General features: G+C 41.7%; 1 protein-coding gene across 1 annotated transcript in view; it reads left to right on the top strand.

The window, feature by feature from the left end:
- The window catches only part of ncam2 (neural cell adhesion molecule 2), a 239,466-nt gene that overhangs the window by 173,748 nt on the left and 43,193 nt on the right, over positions 1-22,525 (top strand). The window contains exons 4-7 of the mRNA XM_022765596.1: positions 3,724-3,867; positions 5,901-6,038; positions 15,156-15,273; positions 20,737-20,906. Of these exons, the coding sequence (XP_022621317.1) occupies positions 3,724-3,867; positions 5,901-6,038; positions 15,156-15,273; positions 20,737-20,906 (570 nt within the window). The remainder of the gene's footprint in view (positions 1-3,723; positions 3,868-5,900; positions 6,039-15,155; positions 15,274-20,736; positions 20,907-22,525) is intronic.

Raw genomic sequence — 22,525 nt, 5'->3', positions numbered from 1 at the left:
AGGACCAGAATAGTAGCTGCCACTAGGAACACTAAGGTCTCTGAGTATTTACTTGAGGGATTTGGTGAGTTTATAAAAAAGGTACAAAGTATTTGGAAGACATTAAGTACAATTGAACAGTTAACTGCAAATGAAATATGGAAAATCCAATAAACGTTCTTACAATGTTGGTGCACATGTTTAAAAGTGAGATGCCACGACAGTTGTGATGGCTTGTTTACTTCCACATCCAACCCCAGGCTGTCTATTTCTGAGATCTTTGCTAGAGCACCTTTCCCAATACTTATCAGTACCTTCTGTTCACAGGTAGCACAGTGACAGGAAATGGATTAACATTATAATGCATGCAAAAGACACACACACACACACACACACACACAAAAGGATTACATAAGAGCCAAGTGAATTCTGAGATGTGAGTAACCCAAATACCCAGATACACCAGGAGTCTTCCCTAAGTTTAATTGGAGAAAATGTTGCGGTACAGGGATTTGATTCCCAGAGACACACACACACACACGCTCACATGCGCACACACTCTCTGGAAATCATCACCTTTTTTCATCCTTTCCCAGCAAATCATTAGGGGAGACATCACAGCCTCAATCACACCTGCCACCGCTCAGCCCTCACCTCATTCACTGCAGCTCCAGCTCCCAAAAACCATTGTTTCCATGGTAACTGGGCGTCACTCAGCCAGGCCCTTGGTGTAGATTGCATGAGCAGCATGCGGATGAAAATCTGCCTAAAGCGCCAGCCAGCCATTCTGCCCAGGCGCAGCCAGAGCAGGCCAGGACACCTCAGGCAATGCACAGGCCTGTATGTTGTACATGAAAATAATGACCTGTGGGAGAGAAACCGTTGACATCCTCTCAGTAGTAGCTGACATCTCTATAATGGCCTGTTATAATCAGCCTGCACGGAGTGGCGTATCAGTTCTATATCCAAAACAGGGAGCTGGGAGCTGGGACTTGGGTTAACGTCATACAATTATACAAAAGCTGCCGATATAATGTGTGTGTTTTTAACGATGCTAGTAGTATACCTCTAGCGAGGCAACGTCAGTTGGTCCAGATTTTGATGAAATTCTGTTCAGACATTAATGGTCCCTAGGGGATGAGTTCTACCCCCCCTTAGTGATCCCCTGACTTTTCCTCTGCTGCCACCTTTGGCCTTTAGTGAAAAATTTTGACAACTACTGGATGGTCTGCAATGAAATTCTGTTCAAACATTCATGGTACCCAGAGGATGAATCCCGAACACTAACAGCATATCACATTATTTATGTAATATCTCAAAATCTACTTGGTGAATTGGCAGTTCTGAAGACATTCACGTTCCTGGATGAACTCTAATGACTTTTATCATCCTCTGACTTTTCCGCCACTATGAAGTTCATATTAGTTGGTTTGAGTAAACTTGTTGTAGACTCAGTATTATTATTATTATAAGATAAAACCCTTGCTGTTCCACACTGAAGAAGGAAATCTAAATAGTTTTACCTGAATGAAAACTGAAATGAAAAGCCAAAATTGCTTTAAATTAACTGCAGTAGTTTGGCATCTGAGCAGCCGTATGAGGTGACAGGAAATTCATAATAAAGTAAGCCAGTACAATGTCTGAGCCAGCTCCTTTAATTTCATTCCATTTTCATCTCAGTTTATTAATGGACAAAGCAATAATGCTGCATAAGCCAGTTTTCCAAAACCAGTAGAGTTGGGACAGTAAAAGAACAAATCTGCATCCCATTTGAGAGAGGTCCAGGGAAATTGGCTTGTCAACGAATCAGACAGTTATCCTTACAGTGATGCGTATGCAAATGGTGGAAGAGAAACTCTGGAGGGCTGAATATATTCTCAGTTCACCAGTGTCAAATGTGCAGTAGAGTGGCGCTGTGGAGAGGTTGTTTCCCTTACCGATTCGCTTGTAGAGCAGTGCAACTACAAAAGAGACAGGAAATGGATACAAACAGGAGGAACAAGTGACACCAAGAAGTGTTGGAACCTGAGAGAGAAAGACAAAGGGAATGAAAGAGCAAAAGATTTTGGGAAATAAAAAGAAGAACACAAGGGGGGGAACTGTTAAGAAACCAACAGAGTGAATGACAAAACATGCAAAGGCATCCTTGAAGTTAATGAAGACACTGAGATGCCAGACACGTTCAAAGTCGGAGGGTGCAGTCGGGGAGAGAAAGCTCATTTTAGGGAGCAGCCTGGCATAAATCACACAGTAAAATGCTAATGCTGAAGCCTCGCTAACGGAAGGGACTGATACGGGAGCTGTCGTTGATTTATTCACACCTTCGCCGTACAGCATGCAGATGATAGCAGGTGGTTGCAGCGCTACCAGCGCCAGACCCGGCGCACATCAAAGCCGGCTATCTGAACGAGAGCAGGGTTCGAAGAAAGCGCCGGTCCAAGAACACTGTCCTCGTAAAAGCAATTTGTCAAAACACCAAATGTTTGTCAAGAGGGAGGACGCAGCCTCAAAGTGGCACACAGTGGAATCTGCTATTCAAGCGCTCCTGAAGCCAAGATGGAGTGAATCAAAGGCTGCTTGTGTTGTTGTCTAATTCTGCAAACAGAGAGGCTGTAGAATATATCTGCTTACTTTTTACCATTTTTTTGTCATGGGCATGATTGGCAGCAAGTAAAATGACCATCCTTCTGTCTTCTGTGGTGTTTCATCAGAATCGCCTTATCTGTGTCCCAGAAAACAGTCAAAGCTGGATTTAGCTTTTGTTTCATTTGATTCTGTGAGTGAATGCTGCACATCCACGTCTGACGCGCACATTGTTTTTCAGGTGCCTGTTTTCCGAATACATGAAGTCTGAACTCCTGAGCGTTAAGTCACGTGACAGCAATGTTGTGCTTAACAATGTTGTTTTTTAGCCATTTTAGCAGCATGGCTCAATGGATGAAATTTGGTCCAGATATTCACGCTACCCTTGGGATGAATTTGCAGCATCTCTGGTGATCCCCTAAGTTTCCATCTAGCTCCATCATCAGGTCAAAATGAGCAAATATTAGCACGCTAACACTTTAAACTAATATGGTAAACATGGTAAACATTATGCCTGCTTAATATGAGGATATTAGCATAGTCACTTTGAGCTTGTTAGCTATAGCTCTGAACTGCCTGGGTACAGCTTCTTAGCCTTGGTTTAAAAACATGACCCAAGCTCCATCCAATAAGAAACATTAAATATGGGCCATGTGTGAACTACAGTTATTTCCTTTAGTGAAATGAAACTGAATCATGCACAACAAGATTAATACCTTAATTTCAGCAGTAGTTCTACCAAACAAGTGCATTTCTAAACCAAATATTTTTTTTTACAACAGGTGAAGAATTCACATTTTTTTTCACCGTTTTACTTTTACTTTTGCTTGCTGGCTTTTCAGGGTAGGAACACATGCTGCTTAGTGGACACCACAACACTTTTTCCTGTATTATCAGCAAAACTAGCAAACTACCTTCTACACTTAAGGGATGTAAGCCAGACAGAAAATTGGAAGGAAATGCATTTTAAAAAGAACTTTTACCAAAACCCCAAAACCCTAAATTCTGTCTGGAAACAGTCATAGCTAACAGGACAGTGAGAGCACACGCCGCAATTTTTCCTTATTTTCCTTTTGATGTTGGAACTCGCAATAAACCGTCCGCTCTGAATACTCACAGGAAAAGAAAGGTGTTCAATCTCCATCTCGTTTGATCTTGCAGAGAGGCTGACGTTTCAGGATGTCCAGTCACCGCAGGAGTTCCGCCACGGCGAGACGGCGGAGGTGGTGTGTGATGTCATTAGCTCACCAGTGCCCGTGGTGGTGTGGTACTACCAGGATAGGGAAATCACTGAGGAGCACCACAGTAAGTTTTCATGACCTTCTTTCATGATGAAATTTTTCTTCTCTTTGAAAACTTTATTTTTTTTAATTTTTTGGGAGGTGTTTTGTTATTGGTTTGATTGAGAGAGAGAATTTGTTTCTGTTATTGAAGAACTTCAAGTAGGTTTTTCAAGTAGTTTTTTTAGAGCAATCTTTTTAAGATTCTCCATTTTGTTTTCTCATGCACGAGGACATCACATTCACATGAGGACAGGAAACAGGTGCACCTTTGAAAAAAAAAAAAACTGAATGGGAGAAGAGTTAATAAAACAGATGGACAGATGGAGTTTTGTGGAGAGTATGTCTAAAATTTTGATCAAAGCCCCTGAAAGCTGTAGGATTTCTCTGTAACCTGAACTATTAATGACTAAAAAAGGAAGAATCAAAGTTAAAGTTTTGGGGTGAAAAATTGTCCTTTGGTATAAAATTGTATAATGAATAAAAATATGATGTTATTTTATACTCTTTTTTTGTAGCAGCATGAGTATGGTGGTGTCTTATTATTCTTTTTTTTAGCAGCATATTATTGTTCAAGGTTTATTTAGTATTTGAAGTTACTGAGGAAAAGGAAAAGTTTTAAAGAGGGACTTTTGTAATATAATTATTATTGTAGGTACTGGATAAAGTAGCTTTACCTGGTGCTGCTTTGAGTTACGTAACTGTGTAACTGATCTTAATCGTTTCACCAGTAGATTATGATTCTAATAAAAGTTTCAAGGAAGCAGCCACTCAGAAGAATAACATTTTGAATGTAAACCTGCCAAATACACGATTACTGAGAGAAAGGAAATCTCATGAGTCCCAGTTTACCCAATTCTCTCTCTCATTTAATAGATGCGCTAATGTGCCAAGAATACGGTTCTCTAGGAAATGCTATTTCCTTCTTTTGTGTGGCTTCACAATAAGACAAGGTTATCAAATTCTACGAATAGAAACCCCATCAGGCCCTGGAGGAGGCGTGTAACTTGGACAGAAACCATGTTAACAAGCGACTGTGTGGACTGATCACAGAGCAGTTGGATGGTGACATTCGAAGATGCTGCCTCGCATGAGATAAAGTGCAGACAAGTACACTGTGTCTTTTGAGGGAAAAAAAGGCCTCAAAATTGCTGTATTTACTGTACACGCTACTGCTAACTCAACCTGTACAATCATATTGTCAGTCCGCTGTCTCTTACCAGCTGATGTATATCATTTCTAAGGAGCTCTTCTGTAATCCCACCCTTTTCACTTGCTTTAATAGCATTAAATATCAGGAGGGTGGTCTCCTTAATTTGCAGGAGAAAAAAAGACAGAGATAGAAAGGCACTCAGAGGACAGATTCACTTTCACTAATATTCTTTCCTGATAGAAGGCAGGTGCAGTAGTAAGTACCAGCAGACCAGGATTCATTATATCCTCTTCTCCTCCTCACTGATTTACAAGTCTCTACACCGCTTCCCCATCCTCCTTCCAGACTAAATGTATGCCTGAACACTGATTAGAAAGAGTGACCCCTTGAATCTGTCACATTTTTTAATTGAAATTCAAATCATCATTTGAGCGGTAATGATGAGACATGGAGAAGACGTTTTTTTTTTTTTTTTTTCCTTTAATCATTTCACTCTAATTACGATGCATGGTTATAAATATCTTCACTTGAGAGAAATGAGATAGAGGCCTCATCACTCCTGGCCAATCTCACAGTGGCCACAGTGGGAGGGAGTGGGGACTGTTTGGAACTGTAATTGCGCGAGTGTTTATCTGTGTGGACTCTATCAGGTAAATGTGCCGAAGTGAAGATTGACAGTCTAACGCTTGAAGAGTGGAGATGGCAATTTTCTGCTGCTGTTTTCCTAACTTTCTTATCTCGCTTCTCTCTCTATCATACGCTATTGTTGTTGTGTCGTTTCCTCCTCCCGCTCTCTCTCGCTCTCTCGCTCTCTCTCTCTCTCTCTCTTTCTCTCTTTCTGGCTTTTTTTGTTTGTTTGTTTTTTTTCCCCCTGTCTGTCCTCCTCTTCGCCCCGTGCTGTGAAGGCAAGTTCCAGGTGCTGGCAAACAACAACCTACAGATCCATCAGGTGACCAAGGCCGACGAGGGCGTGTACCGGTGTGAGGCCAGCGTCGAGGCCCGCGGCGAGATCGATTTCGTTGACATCGCTGTAGTCGTCAACGGTGAGTTACATTTTGAGTCATTACTTGAAGATTTTTGATGATGATGATGATTTTTACTCTTCATACAGTAAGTCCTAAAGAATAAGAGCTTCGAGAGGCCTGTAACTAACTGTTTACTGCACAAAGGCAAAAAGCCTCAATGGCTTATGTGGGAGCCTGTGCGTAAAGGTTGAGGAGTAAATATAGAAACTACTGCAAAGGAATGAATAAATTATATACTGTATAACACTGAATTCTTTGAAAGAAATTGACATTTCATTAAGTTGACTTTAGAAGTACAACAACAAGCGGATCCGAAATCCTGCAAGTTGATGTTTTCCTACAAAAAACGTTGTTTTGGCTACTAAGTTAGAGTCTCAATAGCCACTACCTTTTTCGTAGATTTTTTGTTTCACAAAGACATAAAATCGTGTGTCATGGCGTGTTCGCTTGACGTACAGTGCAGGTTCGACCTGGCCTGTACAGTATGTCTCACCCCAGCTCTTCCCTTTTCTTTAACTTGGATTTCATTGCAACAGAAATTGACAAAGCGAGTGTTAAACCCGAGTTTAATCTGCAGAAACAAAATGGACCTTCAGAGCCTCTGGCTGATGTTACAGATGCTACATTCTTGCATGTGTGCAGCAGAGATCTTGTTGTTGTGAGGTCTGAATGTGCAATGAAATGAAGTCTTAAATAGCTTCAAATTGTGGAAAAACCCTTTGTTGCTGCTTACTAACCATGTGGTTTCCAAGTCACTATCAGCATACAAACCAAAACCTCGAAATCCAGCTGAGAACTGAGGGCCTTCGCACGCCACTTTAATGGAAGCTATGCAAATCGCATAAACCAACGACGTCCATTTAGATTCCAAGCAGACACATGCTCTTCTTCACACAGTGTCAACAGATTAGCATGCATTAGGGATTGAATTTCCTCTGCATACACAAGTTTTGTTGCCGCCGTTGCTGTTGTTTTCAAAACTGAATGCCACTCATTCTTTTTTTTTTTTTTGATTATTCCGGAGCCTATGGTGCAGGTGCCCAAGGTTAAAATGCAATAAACCAGCAAGGTTGGTTCATCTCAATGGACGCAGGAGCAGCTGTGATTGCACAAGCAAATAGAAATAAATCAAAGTCACATTCTTCAGCTTTGATTAAATAACAATCATTTCTCAACTTAAAAGGAACCTGTATTTTCTTTCAGCAGCTAATTTCTGTTATTTCTAAACATGCAGTATAATAGCCTCAAAACGTGTCAGTTTTCTGATGTTCGCTCGAGTGTCGTTGAATCCATTTCAGGGCTTGTTTTTGCACTGTCAAGTGAATCTGAAGCAACAGGAACCTCGCGGCCCTTCAGTCGTAATGTCAGAGCAGAGTTGTCAGCTTTGACGGATTGTGCTCCACTTACTCATCATTGCCACTCTGCTCTTTCTGCTATCATTGGCCTGATTTTTTTATTTTATTTTTTTTTATTCTCTTTATTCTTAAGTGTGATTAAAACTTTCAGTTAGCAATGGCTTGGCGCTCTATGGCCTAAAAAAATCGAAGAATGTAATTTTAATTTTCTCATCTGTCCTCATTTAAAGTGAGTCACCTGAGACTGATGAAGTGATTGAAATGTGATTTCACTAAGGCCACAAGCGTCTTGTAACGGTTGAACAGCTGCAATATTGTCTCTGCCTATGTAATTCTCTCCCACCTAATGTAATATCAGAGCGGCCCTCTGCCCAAAAACTATGAATTGCATTCAATTTAGCACACCACTTACCTCACTTCTGAGGAAGATCTAATAAGCCTGCTCAATGAGGCACGACCTATTATTGCAGCAACACGACACTTGCCATGTGTTGCTGAGATGGGACGGTCCGCGCAGCACTTTGCAGTGCATCCTGAGTGGAGCACACTCTCTGAGGGGGGGGCCACACCCAGACGGAGACACTTGAAAGTGAACTTCACTTCGCCTCAAGGAGGCTCATTCGGTTCATCCCTGAAGAGTCGCGCACTCAGACGCGCCTTGAGTCGAGCCTGAAGGAGAAAAAATCTGATTTGTAGCAACACCACTCCTTCCTCATGAAATATGTAAAAGTCAAAGAGGAAACTAAAACAGTGAAACTAATGAGTTTTCTAATATGTTACCACCAGGCTAATGGATATGTGTTACTGTTGTATGTGTACTTAAAGCTGCTATACTCAATATTTCTATTTTAACAACCGGTCACATGACTGTGTGAAAGATGATCAAGGTAATGAAGCCACAGACAGTTATTGTATTTATTTATTTAACCAGGAAAAATTCCATTGTGATTAATAATCTCTTTTTTTATGGGAGACTTGTCTAAGACAGGAAGCAGCACTGATAAAAACATATTTACAGACAGGAAACACAATAGGAGACAAAAAGAACTAAAAATCAGGTTTAGAGCACAAGAGAGAAATTTAAAGGAGTCAGGTTCATAACCAGGAAAGTTGTAAGTAACAAAGGCATCTTAAGAAATCTGCCTCATTTTGGATTTAGTGTCAAAGCATTTAATTCAGATTAGAGATGAATTCATTGAGTTTGAACTCCCTCTGCAGTGTATGCCATGCTGCCAGTGCACAATACACAAAAGCCTTTTTTTTCCCCAATTTCCATAAGGGAAAGTGAGTGTGTTAGTTCTCAGAAGGCAGAGTATCGTTCAACACTGCAAGTTTTCAACGGTCTGTACAAGAGTTAGTGAAAAGCAGTATATAACAGTGTCAGCATGAAATGAAAATAAACAGCGGACATATCTTTGCAGCACTTTAACCACTTTTATTGCCCAACATTATCAAAAGAGGAATTTATTTCTGAGGTCAGCAGTTATCCCGTGCTCCAGAGGAACCTGTACTTAAGCCTCTGGCCTCTAAGAGAGTACAGAGAGCTGGTCTGAAGGTGACCGAGATGGAAAGGACACTTTCTAAAATGTTAACTTACTGTCATGGGGGCAGGCAAATATCAACTGTCTGCCTCTGTCAGTAGAAAGTGAGACTATGTTTAGTCATCCACTCAGCTCTTGCTCAGAGCTGCCTCTCGTTTGTCAATACATGAAGTGGAAGATGTGTAAGAACAAGGGAGTGGATGTGCAGGGTGCTAAGTGGCTCCCAATGTCTGTCCTCTCACAAGATCACATACTGATAAATCTTGGATCCAGCTATTTTCTTGTTGTACAGCAGCGGACACTGTGGTCTCAGGAGTCTCCCAAGGAGTTGTTTTCAGAGCACTGAGGCCTGTGATGTTCAGGAAAGCCATGTATGCATTAGCCTGTAGGCTTGTCATTTGCATACACAACCCCCATCAGAATCAGAATTTCCTGCCCACAAGCTAGAGGTGTAATTCTCTTCTGACTCTGATGGAGTGCTGTTCTAGGCCTGGAAACCAGGGAGAACTTTAATCTTGTCTGCTCTCTACACCACCAACATTATATTTAAGGGCTATATCACTTCCAGAATTCACTCGGATTCCTCCCTTTCTATGGTTTGCAATTGCAATGGCAAGGTGGAGCAAGGAGACACGTCTTAGCAGAGGATTTCCGAAGGATAAGGGAGCCACAGGGGCTACCAGTGAATATACCGTATCGACAACATCCCGGACCGGCCAAACAACACAGAGGTCCTGAACACAATTGGATATAGATAGTGTAGATTGCTAGGAGGCTCAGTTATGTCAATGAGTGCAACAAGACTGTCCACTACATGTTTTATCAATCAGCGGTGCACAGTGAGCTGCTCTCTTTTGTGGTGCCTTGGGATTCGGCAGTGAGGTCCAGATAAACAAACGGATGAACAAAAACAGCCTCTGTCTTACTCTATCTGGAAGATACCCCCCCCCCCAAAGGAAGAATAAAGAAGGAAGGGTGAGGACTAAACGGATGCAGCCACAGAGCATCTACAGGCTTTCCCCCCTCATCTCCTGAGGTCCAACATGGAGCGCTTAAGGCGTTCTTTGGTGCCAAAATAAGATCTGGACATTGATTCTTGTCCAAACAGCAGTGGTGCAATATGCAGAAGGGTGATCTGAGTGACAGACTTCAGGTGGAGCTCAGCGCTGAGGCAACTTTCTTTTAAGCACACGATTAGCAGAAGAGTGTTATTCAGTCAGAAAAGTTTTCAGCTCAGTGTGAAACCTGCTTCAGAGAAGTCGAGAGTCTTTTGTGTTACTGCTGAAAAAACATGTCTGATGGAGGTTTGATTATTTCATTCTACAGTTTAATGTGTTGAAAAAGGTGAAGGGCTTCCAACTGAATCATAAGAGTTTCCCTCTATAAAGTTGCAAATTGTATGTCTTAGTTACTGCACAGCCACCGTCCAGCTGTGTTGATTGAAGGCCGCAGAGTCCATATGATCTGCTTCTCCCGTCGACTACACTTGAACGTGATCACCATTTCTGAGCCACGGATACACCGCGCTTGTTCTTTGGACACGGCGCATCAAGAGGAAGTGTCGGTTCCGACTACTTCAGCCACTTGTTAACAGACATTGCTTTAAGCAGCCAGGCGGAACACCGTTTCTGTCTGAGCGCAGCGCCTGTCGTATGTAGCTGTAACTGTGTACGTCTCTCTCGCTCCCCATGAAGTCATGAATATTCACGGGTCGGTTGAGGAAGAGAGCGGATTCTTTCCCATACGCATTCCCATTCCCATGAAGCGCTGCTGACCCACTGCAGCCCCCACCCCCACCCCCACCGTTCCTCCAGTTTCCAGTGTATCATCAAAGCGGACCGTAGATGAGGACGAAGGCGTGCCGAGGGAGACGACCGCCCCGCTGAATGCCTCATCAACCTGAGGCCAAAACAGCTCAGTGTCTAGAAGAATCCACAGCGTTTCAGGATCTGAGCTCAGAAGTCGCCACAGATGAGTCATGAGCGGCTGCGTCAACACAACGTGGAGAAACGAGCTGAAAACAGCAGGACTGGATAGAGCGTGCATCAAGTGGTTTCCAGTTAACTCTCGCTGTAATGGAAACCTGACACAGTTAGAGGATTTGCAAATATAATTTTGCTCTGCTCATGTTGTCAATAAGCTTTTGAAATTATAAGTGCTGTTGAACAATAGTGAGAGTTCCCCTCTCTGTGACACTGTCACACACCTCCACTGTTAGTTCAGTTTAACATGGGCATGTTTGTCCTTCCTGTGACATGCAGTGATTCATCCCTGAACAATGAGGGGGATCCCATGAGATAGATAGATAGATAGATAGATAGATAGATAGATAGATAGATAGATGTTGGTCGGCAGACTTTCTCACCTTTGGTAGACTAACTGCTTCTCCTGCTTCCAGTTGTTTATGCTATGCTAAGCTAACTGGCTAATGTTGAACTACTGCTTTGATGACATTCACTTTGGATTGAATTATTACATTTTTTAACTCCCACATTCTTCATCTATGGCTCGCATATGCCAACCTTTTCCATTTTACTCCCCTCAATAGAGCCTAATGTTTTCCTTTTATCATTTGATAAAAGATCTCTCTCTCTCTCTCTCTCTCTCTCTCTCTCGTCTCTGTTTTGATGACCCCTCTAGCAACACTACTCGCAATTTGTTTCTATGGCAACTTACGGTGACACAAAATGGAAATAACTTCCCTGATCTGGCCGCTATCCTTCCACAACACATCCACTTAATTGTTGGTTCAGTCACTCACACATAAGACCCACAATTTCCCCTGTTCAGCTGTCAAAGGAAACTACCGGCTGTGTCCTTCAAGATTTCTTCCGTAATTTTCTTCTTTTTTCTTTTCTTTTTTTTTTTTTTGCAGTGACAGTCTTCTCTGTTACATTACATTCCCAGTTGAATAAATCAGGGCTGGTTTGATTCCAGTGCTAATCTAGGATGCAAAACAAATCCTTAATAAGCACCCTGGAAAAGAAAACACTCCATTTCCAGTAAGTGTAATAAAGTTATGACATTTACCAAGAACATTTCATGACTTCTAAACCCCGGCGATCCTCACTTCATTGAGCCCATTAGCGCTGAACAGAAAACAAGTCCTCTTGCCCTCATGCATTTAAATCGGGTCCGAGCGAGTTTGTGTCTTGAAATATGTTCGCAGTGTAAGTTCACGCTAGTTGGGGACTTCTGTAAACATCACGTTATCTCCCCCGAGCCCTCTGAAGTTTCCAGGCTATGACTAATACATGAAGAATTCATAAAGCTTGCCATATTCCTTTTTGGACGCTTAAACCCTGTTGCTGATCTGCTCTTTTTGAAGTCTTTTCTGCTTGGCAGTGTGTCTCATTAACAGGGCTGTTTCAACAAGGCCCATTGATGTGGGGGTGCATTGCATAGGAAGAGGAGGACACCGGAGAATGGAGATCTATTGGCGTGGAAATCAATGGTTATCATGTCAGGCAGATGCTCTCTCCTCTCATTCGCAGAGTCAGTGCTGCTGGAAAAAGGACTCGCAGTGTTTGATTATTTGCTGAGGCCATTTTTATCCCTGAGAAGCTTTCTGTGCCGTGATGTGTGTCTCATTCAGGCCTGTTTCCTGTTGTGTGTTGATTTTACGACAAAAATAGAAGCATTCATTCATTTTTTTTTTTTTTAGCACAACAATGACTAAATGAATAATAGACACCATGAGAGCAGACACTGTGGAATTTAAATGTACCATGACGTCTTATTCACTTACACAGAAATACACAATGGTGTTGTTTGTGTAATTGATCTTTTAAGAAAGACTCCAGTACACTGCAGGGTTTTGGTTCATTAGGTATCTGCAATGATGCTTTGTTTTGATTAGGGTTCCCTATTCATTATCCCGAGATGTAAAATGTCTTTTTTTATTCATTTTTTTATTTTTTTTCCTTCACAGCTTCACACCTTCTTTTCCACCAAAAAAACAGCATATTAATGAGACTCTGAGCCACATGTCAAATTTAATTTTCACCTCTCATGCAGGTGTTTTTAGATCTAAGTTGAACAAGTGTCCTCCAGGTGACACTGCTTCCAAATTGAATTCATTAATTCTACATAAATCCCACACACACACAAAAAAATTTAAAAAATGAGGGCTGGTTACAGTTTCGGAATATAAAAGAATTCAGCGTTGTCTTCCAGCGGAGTGACCTTTAATGCCTTTCAACCCTTTTTGTTTAATCAGAGGAAAACAAATGGCGCTGGAACAGTATGGCTCTTGCAGCTACCAGTTACAATAACACATAATTAGTGCTCATAACTGTTTGTGTGGGCTGAGCTGATGTTGTGTTAATATTTGGATGATCTTCATCTTGAAGAGATTAAATATCTGGATTATAAATGACACTGAAGTTACAGTACGTGCCTCATAAAAACATGTTGAAGAGAGAGGCGTTTAGAGATTACACGTCGTCATCGTTTACACCTCGTGTTAACATGCGATCTGTGCAGAGATAGACACATAGATACATAATCTTGGTAATAACATCTGATCACAGGCCTTTGCAATTACACCGGGTATTAATAAGCTTTCTCATTATGTAGCTTCTGCACATGTTAAAATTACAATATGCTAATTTTTAAGTGGACTTGGTGGGCTAATTGATAGAGCAGGCTGTAATGCTGGTGTATAGTCTTAATAAACAGGGTTCTCTGTGGTTTTCTGCTGTGTTAGACATTTTTTTTATTGTTGTATAAGGTATATCATTTTCTGATTTAGCCAAAAACAGACGTCCATGTATGGTTATTATCACAATCTATATCAATATTGTGATCTCCATGTCTCCCATTAGAAATGCAGCTCGTTGGGCCAAACCATTATTTAAACCAGAGAGAGAACACTTTTAAAGGTTGTTGGCAGCTTACAAATGATTGGCTGAAAGCGAGCGCGTCGGTTTGTGATTGGATGAAGGCTAGAACGAGCTGCAAGCTGCAAGTAGAACTTTTGCTGAACTTGATTTTCACTGACGTGTCTGAACATGATTCACTGCCGGCTCACACGTCCAGCCTCAGGCGGTGGACTTGTTTGATTTTTCACCTGGTTTTTGAGTGTCATTGTTCTCACCTAGCCAGTGGATGTAAAACCGAAGGAGGAAATGCTCCAGAGATCCAGTAAGCTGCCCCAGACATGTTTGATCACGCTGCGAGGACCGGACAAGGCCACGGCAGATCGGTTTTAGTGGGAGTAGAAGTACTACAAAAGCACAGGCTTGAGAAATGGACTGAGATGCCTGATAAACATGCTTGTGCCATAAAGCTGTCATTCCCGTCCCACTGCAAAGGGGCGAAGAGGGAAAAAGGCTCGCTCTGCTCTCCCTTCACTGAATGACAAGATGATAGTCCTCGGCTGGTTGGGTGGCAGCAGCTGGTTGAGCTTTCCTGACAGCTCTCGGCATATACTGCCGTTTGTTTTTTTAACCACTGATGTTCCTAGAAGATTAAGACACTGTATGTACATTTTCCTACAGCTTTACATTGTAAAAAGTCAGCTGTTGCTTGTCTGCACGGCTCACAGCATGTGAGCGTATATTGTAAGCATAACATACATTGATTGAAAGAATAAATGCATTTCAGTTCGTATTCATTTTGTAGTCATAATGAAAATAGAGTATATATAACATACCCTCTCGGTTTGCATTTGCAAATCTTTGAAACCGCTAACCTTAAAATCACAGCGATGAGGCGCTTCTCATTTTGACACTGCAGGAAATCTGCCACGTCAAAAAAAAAAAACGAACAATGGCTGCAGCCGGAGCGCTTCACGTGGGGGTTGAATAGTTCATGCACAAAAAAAAAAAAAAAAATGTCCTGGTTTTCACAGATGCTACAGTCGCGTTTGATGTCGACTCGCATTTTTCTTGTCATGCCATTGTTTATGTGGATTTAGCCGGGCATCTCTGAACCAGACAATAGTATTATGGTTTCACATCACTGTGTTCAGCTCCTTTGTGTTTTTACCAAAGCTGGGTCAAAATGTTACTTGAAATCCCCATTGGATTACTAACAGAAGTAGCGTTTTCAGTGAGTGCTTACAGGCCACTTACAAGGCCAATGTATTTCCATTTGAAAATGTTAGCCTCCACCCCTCTGGTTTCATAAAGACTAACATTTGTTTTGAATAAGCTGTAGTTTGCATCTCACTGGGTGTAATGACAGCGTTCCTGTCTGACTGTGTTTTTTTTCCGGCTCTGTCTTTGTGTCCACAGTCCCTCCGGTGTTGTCAGTGTCCCAGCAGTCCTTCAATGCCACAGCTGACTACCAGGAATCGGTCACCTTCACTTGCATCACCTCTGGATCTCCTGACCCTGTGGTCACGTGGCACAGGTACCTTCTCCTGCCTTAATTGCTCCCGTCTCTCAGACACACAGCTCAGAGAGATACTGGGGGGTAAAAAGAAAAACAGCCTTTGAAAACTGGTGAGCCCTCAAAGATGAAGGATATACAGTCTAGATATACACAAGTGGACACCCAAATATTACACCCCATACATGATTCAATTCCAAAACCACCAGTATTAATCCGCTGGTGTAACAGCCTCCACTTTTCAGGGAAGCTTTCCGCAGCATTTCAGAACCTGGCTGCAGGGATTTGCTTCCATTCAGCCACAAGAGCATCGGTGAAGTTGGGTGCTGATGCTGGGAGATAAGAGTTTGAATCTAAAGTCCCTCCTAAGCTCTACTAGCTATTTTCAAACTAGTGATTTATTCAATCAGGCTGCACCAGTAAAACTTATGCTAATGGATCTGGTGGTAGTAAGAGTAAATCGGTTGCTCGGTAGATTTAACCTACTTCCAGATAGAACATACAGGACATACTGTATGTGCTACCACTCATAGCCATTGCAAATGTATTCATCTACATCGCCCATGCGTGTTTCCTTTAGAGAGAGGGAAAAAAATTGTACATTTGTACAATTGTAATTTTTTTGAATCACAGATCAAGCAGATATTCTCTCACAGTTCTGAGGAATTTTATAGTCCGCCCTCGCACGCCGCCCTCAGCAGACACTCCATAATATCACACGCCACGTAGCAACGGTGGGGAAAATTTGCACCTGGAGAGCATTTGATATCCCACTATCCAGTCTATAGCGCGCCATCAATGTAATTAGCTTGTTCCCACTTAGCAGGCAGTCATGACAGGCTGTTTGCACATGGGCACCTTATTGGCATTGCCGTGTAGTTCACACTTTTTCCATGTACTGCTGTTTTGTCTTGTGTTATTCTTCCAGTTAATTCATCATAATGCACCATTGCAGTGTTTTCTCATATTTTAGCCCATTTAGTACAAATCAGTTGCTGCTGGCTGTTTTCTAAAGTAAGTAATCCATCACAATTAACAGCATGTTACATTATTTGCAGCATTAATGGTTGATAATCAAGTCAAATGAGGTGGCACTTACAATGCATTAGCACACAACAATGATGTAACTTCGACGCGATACACGGCTGACATTGTTTCTGCGTTGATGTATTTCTCTCAGGTTTCTGTGAGTTGTTTTTCATGCTGTACTGAAAATGAATGAATGGAAATCAATGGCTGCCAGGAAGGGACTGCAGGAAAATGCGTTCGAAAATCAAAGTATGCTTTGAAAAATGGTTGCAGGTAAAATTTTATTTGTCGCTAAAGGGACGAAAGCGTGGGAGATAGGGCAGCATCGTCCTTCAAATAACGGTAATGTTAACTCCAGCTCCCTCAACAATAGCAGAGGAAGGAAACAATCCAGCGCTGCCTGGTAAAATAACACACCATTTAAGTGTGAAGTCTTAAACAACTACACTTAGCTTTCATTAAAAGCAATTTGAAGTTGTTATTTTCTGTCTTTATCTATCATGCTTTATGGTCTTTTAGTTTGAGTCTAGCTGCCTTTTTTTTGTTGAGTTAGGTTAGTCTGGGAATTTGCAGCCAAGAGGTTCAAGTGTACAGCCTGGGACCAGCAGGTATAAACCAGTCAGAAATGCTCGAGTAAATGTATTTGATGAAGAAAATTGCGTTTTGTCTTCTGACTTGGTGACATTTATACATGCAGATTTATTTTTACGCAATGTCATGTCGGCGCCACAGGTTAGTTTGAGCGCACAGGGTGTGAGTGATGTTGAAGGAGGGCTACGTGCATGAAAAGGTAAACAAGCAGATATTTGCATGTAGACACTCATCACCTTAACTAAAAACGTCACATATTCCAGCATTTAACCTAATGACAGGAACATTGTAAATCTACCGTGCATTACACTGTGAAGTATGCAGTCAGGCTGGAGGAGTGAATGCATCACTCCTGCGTTTAATGTGACATTTTCTCCAAGAGTGATGCAGACATAATGAGAACTGAAGTGTCAGTGTAGTAAGTTTGAAAGAGAAGTCGATCACGGCAGAGAGAAAAAAAAAAAAGAAGCAAGGCACAGGCACATGCATCACTTTAGAAAGCACAAACAAAATTTAATGGCGCCGCACAGCTGGAGACAACCTCAACTTTGTAACCCTCATTCATCTTGCTCTCTAGGTTCCAGCCCAAGCAACAGAAATTATATTTACCCCGGGGTGTGTTACCTTCAGCAGCACAGCAAACCAGGAAAATGTGCTTTTGATGATTTAACAGCATGCATAATACAAACAGCAAATTTTCCAGCAGTGATGGGCGAGAGCTGACGTATTGATTCATTCACATAGAGACTATCTATATGACAGCTTTGTCCCTACGTAATGATTCCCCTCACTGTCACTATTTTGCAGCACAATGGGAAATTGAGTTATGTATGGCTCGGTAATTACAAAAGGCAATTGAAATGAGAAACCTGTTCATCTGTGGAAAATGACATCTTTGTCTTTATGTGCTCGAATTACACACCAAGCCAAGATAAAGAGCCTTTACAGAGGGAGTTGTGTGTTGACACTGTGATCAGCCTCGTGTTCAAAGAGCTAGAGCTAAAAAACTGACCCAGAGATGAGGCAATTGAGAGTAAAGAGGGAAATTTTCATTGGAAAATGACCTTCCACTTTAGCAGAGCAGTTTATACTCAGGAAGAACAGGCTTAAATAAAACTGGATGGTGCAACACAGCTAATAAACTACGATAGCTTCCTCCATTATGGACTCTGGATTCTCGGGAATGTACAGCACGTGTCACCTGTATAATTTGCACGATCGCTGCAATTCTAATTGTTTTTGTCTAACTAAAACTGTTTTTGTTTTTTACACCATTCTGCAAAAACTCCACCTAAAAGAAAACTCTTTGTTTGTCTCCACTCACATTTTGTTTTTTAATACATAAAGTGTAAATCATTCGTCAAGGCCAAACGTCTGCCTCTCACCTTAGAGATGACATCACTTCACCTTCGATAGACTGCGGTGTCCAATGACTGTCAGGCCTTACAGTGCGTTCTCCTGTATTTCCCAGGTCAGTAACTCCTCAACGTCAGTCCTGGACTACAGAATTAAAATGCGCACACGGCAACAAAAGCATCGGCTTAGGCGTAAACAACAATCACAACCCAATTTAGTTTTTCCTTTGAAGTCACCTCTCCCAGCGATCTCCGGCTTCCCGGTTGCATTTCCTGTCAGCGCAGGAGTTTTCGCCGCATCCCCTGTGCATCTTGGGTAATGGACTACCTGTCAGCAGTCAGTCAGTATAATGACATTCAGTGCTGCAGCCCCGTCCTGCACTGTCCGTTCTAAAGATGAAGCCTCTCTTCATTTCCTCTTTGGCTCGCTAGCGTTATTATTACTTGGCTTTGGTGTTTCTTCAATCGACTTTCAATTATCCTCCCTCCCGCTTTCCCTACAGTACAGTGAAGCTGGGGCGCAGGCCCCGCTGCACACCACCCCTGCGTTTGTGTCTGAATGGACAAATCTCCACATTTGAAATCCCTAAAATAATACGCTTGTTTTCTTTTTCCATTCACATAGACTATACAGTGTGAGCCATAGAGAGAAGTCTAAATATATTTAGATGTATGCACTATTCTAAGCTCTGTGCTTCTGAATCCTATTTCTACAATAGCTTATGAGGTTAAAAAACAGGCTGCCCGTCTCAGATTGAGGGCATTATCCTCCATATCGAATGAACAGGTGAAAAGAAAATTGTGTTTTCATACTTATCATTCATATTTTAAGGTTAAAATAGTTTTTGGTGAATTAATAATAAAAAAGGAACTGATAGTATTTCTATCAAAGCTGTAACCCATAAACATCTGCTCAAATCTTTCTTCATATCCTTTTATCCACAGCTATAATCTTTTTTATTTTTAAATTGTTATTCTTCCATGGAAACTCATGCATGCTCTCACCCAGCAACAGCCTGCTTTGGACACAGATTGTCTTTGTAAAGGGAGAGGAGAACATTACTCATTCACTCTGCCTCCCGATCTGTGCCTTTTGTCAGCTGATCCCAGAATTCAAAGCACTTATCTCCCAGCCACACACAAACACACACCTGCACCTCTGACCTCTGGACTATCTGACTTTGTTACCACTGGATCAATTTAGAGGATTCTTCTCTAACCTCTGCCTCTGCCTTAAAAGATTACTTTGCTTTTTAAATGGTGTAATTCTTTTTCTTATCTTACAGAGTTTTATCCATCTTTTAATGTTTCGTTGAACATTTGAATGAACATTTTGTAATATGTTCCAGTGGGATTGTTAAAGCAGTACACACACTGTAGATCTTGTTGACCACTTGAAGACAACAGGACACTGCCTGTTTACTTATCCAGCGGGTGCAGATCAACATTATAGCATCCATTTTAAGCCATCTCCTGGTCAACATTCACTCTTCTTTTTGCTCTGCTTTGGTCTCTACCGACTCCTGAGTCTTTGGCAGTGAAAATAGCAGTGGATGAGAGCGGTGAGGCCGAACCAAAACATAGCGGTTAGGGGCCGTAAAACAGAAACAAGTGGTTGAAAGATGCTAAAACAATCAGCTGAGGGCGACTTTATAGTCCGGGTGATCGTTTTTCTATTTGTTCTGAGTGCTGCTGCTGCTGCTTGATCCCATAGACATTCAGTCACGGAGCTAACCTTTTTACTTTCAGCCTGCATGCAGACGGCATCAAAAAGCACCCATGATTTTGTCTAAAAACTAAACGATCCCTTACACATTATAGGTGACGCGCCTGGTTAAGCAGCTTCAGATAAACAAACAGGGGGAGGCAGCAAACCTGCTTCGCACCATTATGCCTCTGCTATGAAGCTTAAATATAGACATAGATCAGCTTTAGCAGTTGCTTTTTTTTGCTTGTTTTTTTCTGGCTAATTTCCGCACAGAGTCCAATATGCATAAGACATTAAGTCAGCACTGTATTTCCAAACCACACCGGAGTCATTCTGGGAGCACTGCAGTCCATAACAGAATGTACACAAGTGAGCCCAGGTGGAATATGAAGGGGGATATTTTTATTTGCATGGCTGGAGTTTGAGAAGTCATAGCAGGTGACGTATCCCGACGGCACAAGACAAATGATTCATTGAACTATAGTTATTTCAATTAGAATAAGAGATGTCTACTCAAAACATGACTTCTATTGTGCTTGAAAGAGTTTCTATAAAAAGCTCTGTCATGTTTATGTGCTATAGATAGAAATAGCTTCAAACTCAAACTGTCTGCACTTAGCCTCTCTTTTATGGGATCAGTAGACATCCAAAGTGCTAAGATTATACATCTGTAACATCAAAACGTGCAGCGGAGTGAATGTTGCGGAGGTCAAGGGTCGAGGTGCGAGTTTGCTGTATTTTCTCCGCCTCACTCGTCTGCGGCGTGTGCCTCCGCTTTTTCTGTGTTTTTTTTTTGCGCAGGAAAGGGCAGCAGCTGGAGCCGTCAGAGCAGCACTTCTTCAACAGGCTGGAGGGCGGGCGCAGCATGCTGACCATCCGCAACATCCGGCAGGGCGACGGGGGTACCTACTCCTGCAAGGCCACCAACAAGGCGGGATCTCAGGAAAGAGAGCTCTTCCTCAAAGTGTTCGGTAAGTACGGCTACGGATATTCAGGAAGACTAAACAGGAAATGAAGGATGTTAACAGGCCGGTGGTGTATTTGGGAGTTCCAGGTTAGAAACTAAGCAACTTTTTACGCTTACTGTATCTGAATCCATGATTTTAAACCCCTCTTTCCCTGTGATCGTAGAAAGGAAAACATTTAACCACCAATTTCATAATGACATTCATAAAGACTGTATTTACTGTGGATAGGTCACGTCAAGGCCACTAGCCGATCTGATGCTGTGTTGGCATATATCAGATTGGTGCAACTTCAGTCAGGAGCTGAAGTAATCCACTTTTTTAACGTCCTTCCAGCCACTGTGAGAGAAAGCTGTGATCGCAGTCCACAAAAGTGATTTCACTGGTTACTGAAACGAGTGAATAACCTTTACTTCGACTTGCTGAATGTTGTCTTCACTGACCAATCACAGCTGCTCCTCTCTTTCTTACCTCCAGCAGTTTCAACCCATGAAATAAAACTGTATTTTAATAATTCAGCAGAGGCATGTCCTTCTGGATATTGTTTCCTTTTCACCAAAGACCTCACTGTTAACCATTCATGGGGACTATTTCCTCAGTATGTAGCAGTTTCAAAGTAAATTGATCTCCATTGTACTGAGTGTTTGGTTACATTTAGCCAAAAAAAACAGTTTGGTTAGGTTTTGGGAAAGATTGGTTTGGGTTAAAATTCAGTGCATTTAAAGTTAGGAGACCTCCGTCGTCATGGTTACAATATTAAACACATGATTATGGTTATAGAACAACTGTGTTCATGGTTGAATCTAGCTGACCTGAATTAACAGAAATCATTATAAAAAAGTTTTGATTATTATATACATTTCTAATAATAGAAATATTAGATTATTCTCCACCAAAGACAAGTGTAATAACATTGCACATATGTGTGATATCTATAAACCCTCACTGTGATGACCTCCACTAATTACATGTCATATAAAAAACAGTTTTTCAAAAGCACAAATGTCCAGATATGATCCTCAGCCCATCACAATAACAGCTGCATCAATATGATATATTTCTCCTCAACGAAAATATTTCATTTATTGCTTCATATTTCAATTACTGCACACCTCCATAGAAAAATTTCAATTTATACTTTCATAAACCTGCTGGCTATTTCCTCTCAGATCCCTCTGATAGGGCATATTCGGCTCATGAAAATGTATGGAGATTTTTGTGCTCAAGTCATCAACATCCTCCCCGAGATGTGAGAAGCGCTTGTTCTTCAAAATGCACATTTAAATGAGGAAGTTAAGAGGGGAGGGAGGAGTCCCGCTTTTCACTGTGCGGCGGAGGAAACGCAGTTGTAAGTTAGTTTTATTACCCTTGACAGCGCAGACAGGAGGAGAGCAGTCCATTTAGGGGGGGGGGGGGGGGTGTATGTGTTCTTAATTCATGTTTAGGCGCCGCAACACGCCGTCAGACTCGGCGTTTCTTCTTTAAGTCGGTCATGTTTCCACCAGGATATGTTTGTTTTTATTTTTTCATATTCTGCATAGACATATATTCTATATTCAAAGGGGCCAAGTAAGATACTCACATTTCCTGAATGCTATTAAAATCCCTTAGATAAGGCAGAGATT

Source organism: Seriola dumerili, unplaced genomic scaffold (assembly GCF_002260705.1).
Source record: "Seriola dumerili isolate Sdu_G_001 unplaced genomic scaffold, Sdu_1.0 BDQW01000716.1, whole genome shotgun sequence".
Classification (NCBI taxonomy): Eukaryota; Metazoa; Chordata; class Actinopteri; order Carangiformes; family Carangidae; genus Seriola; species Seriola dumerili.
The sequence above is the reverse complement of the archived record's forward strand: the minus strand, read 5'-3'. Positions and strand labels throughout refer to the sequence as shown.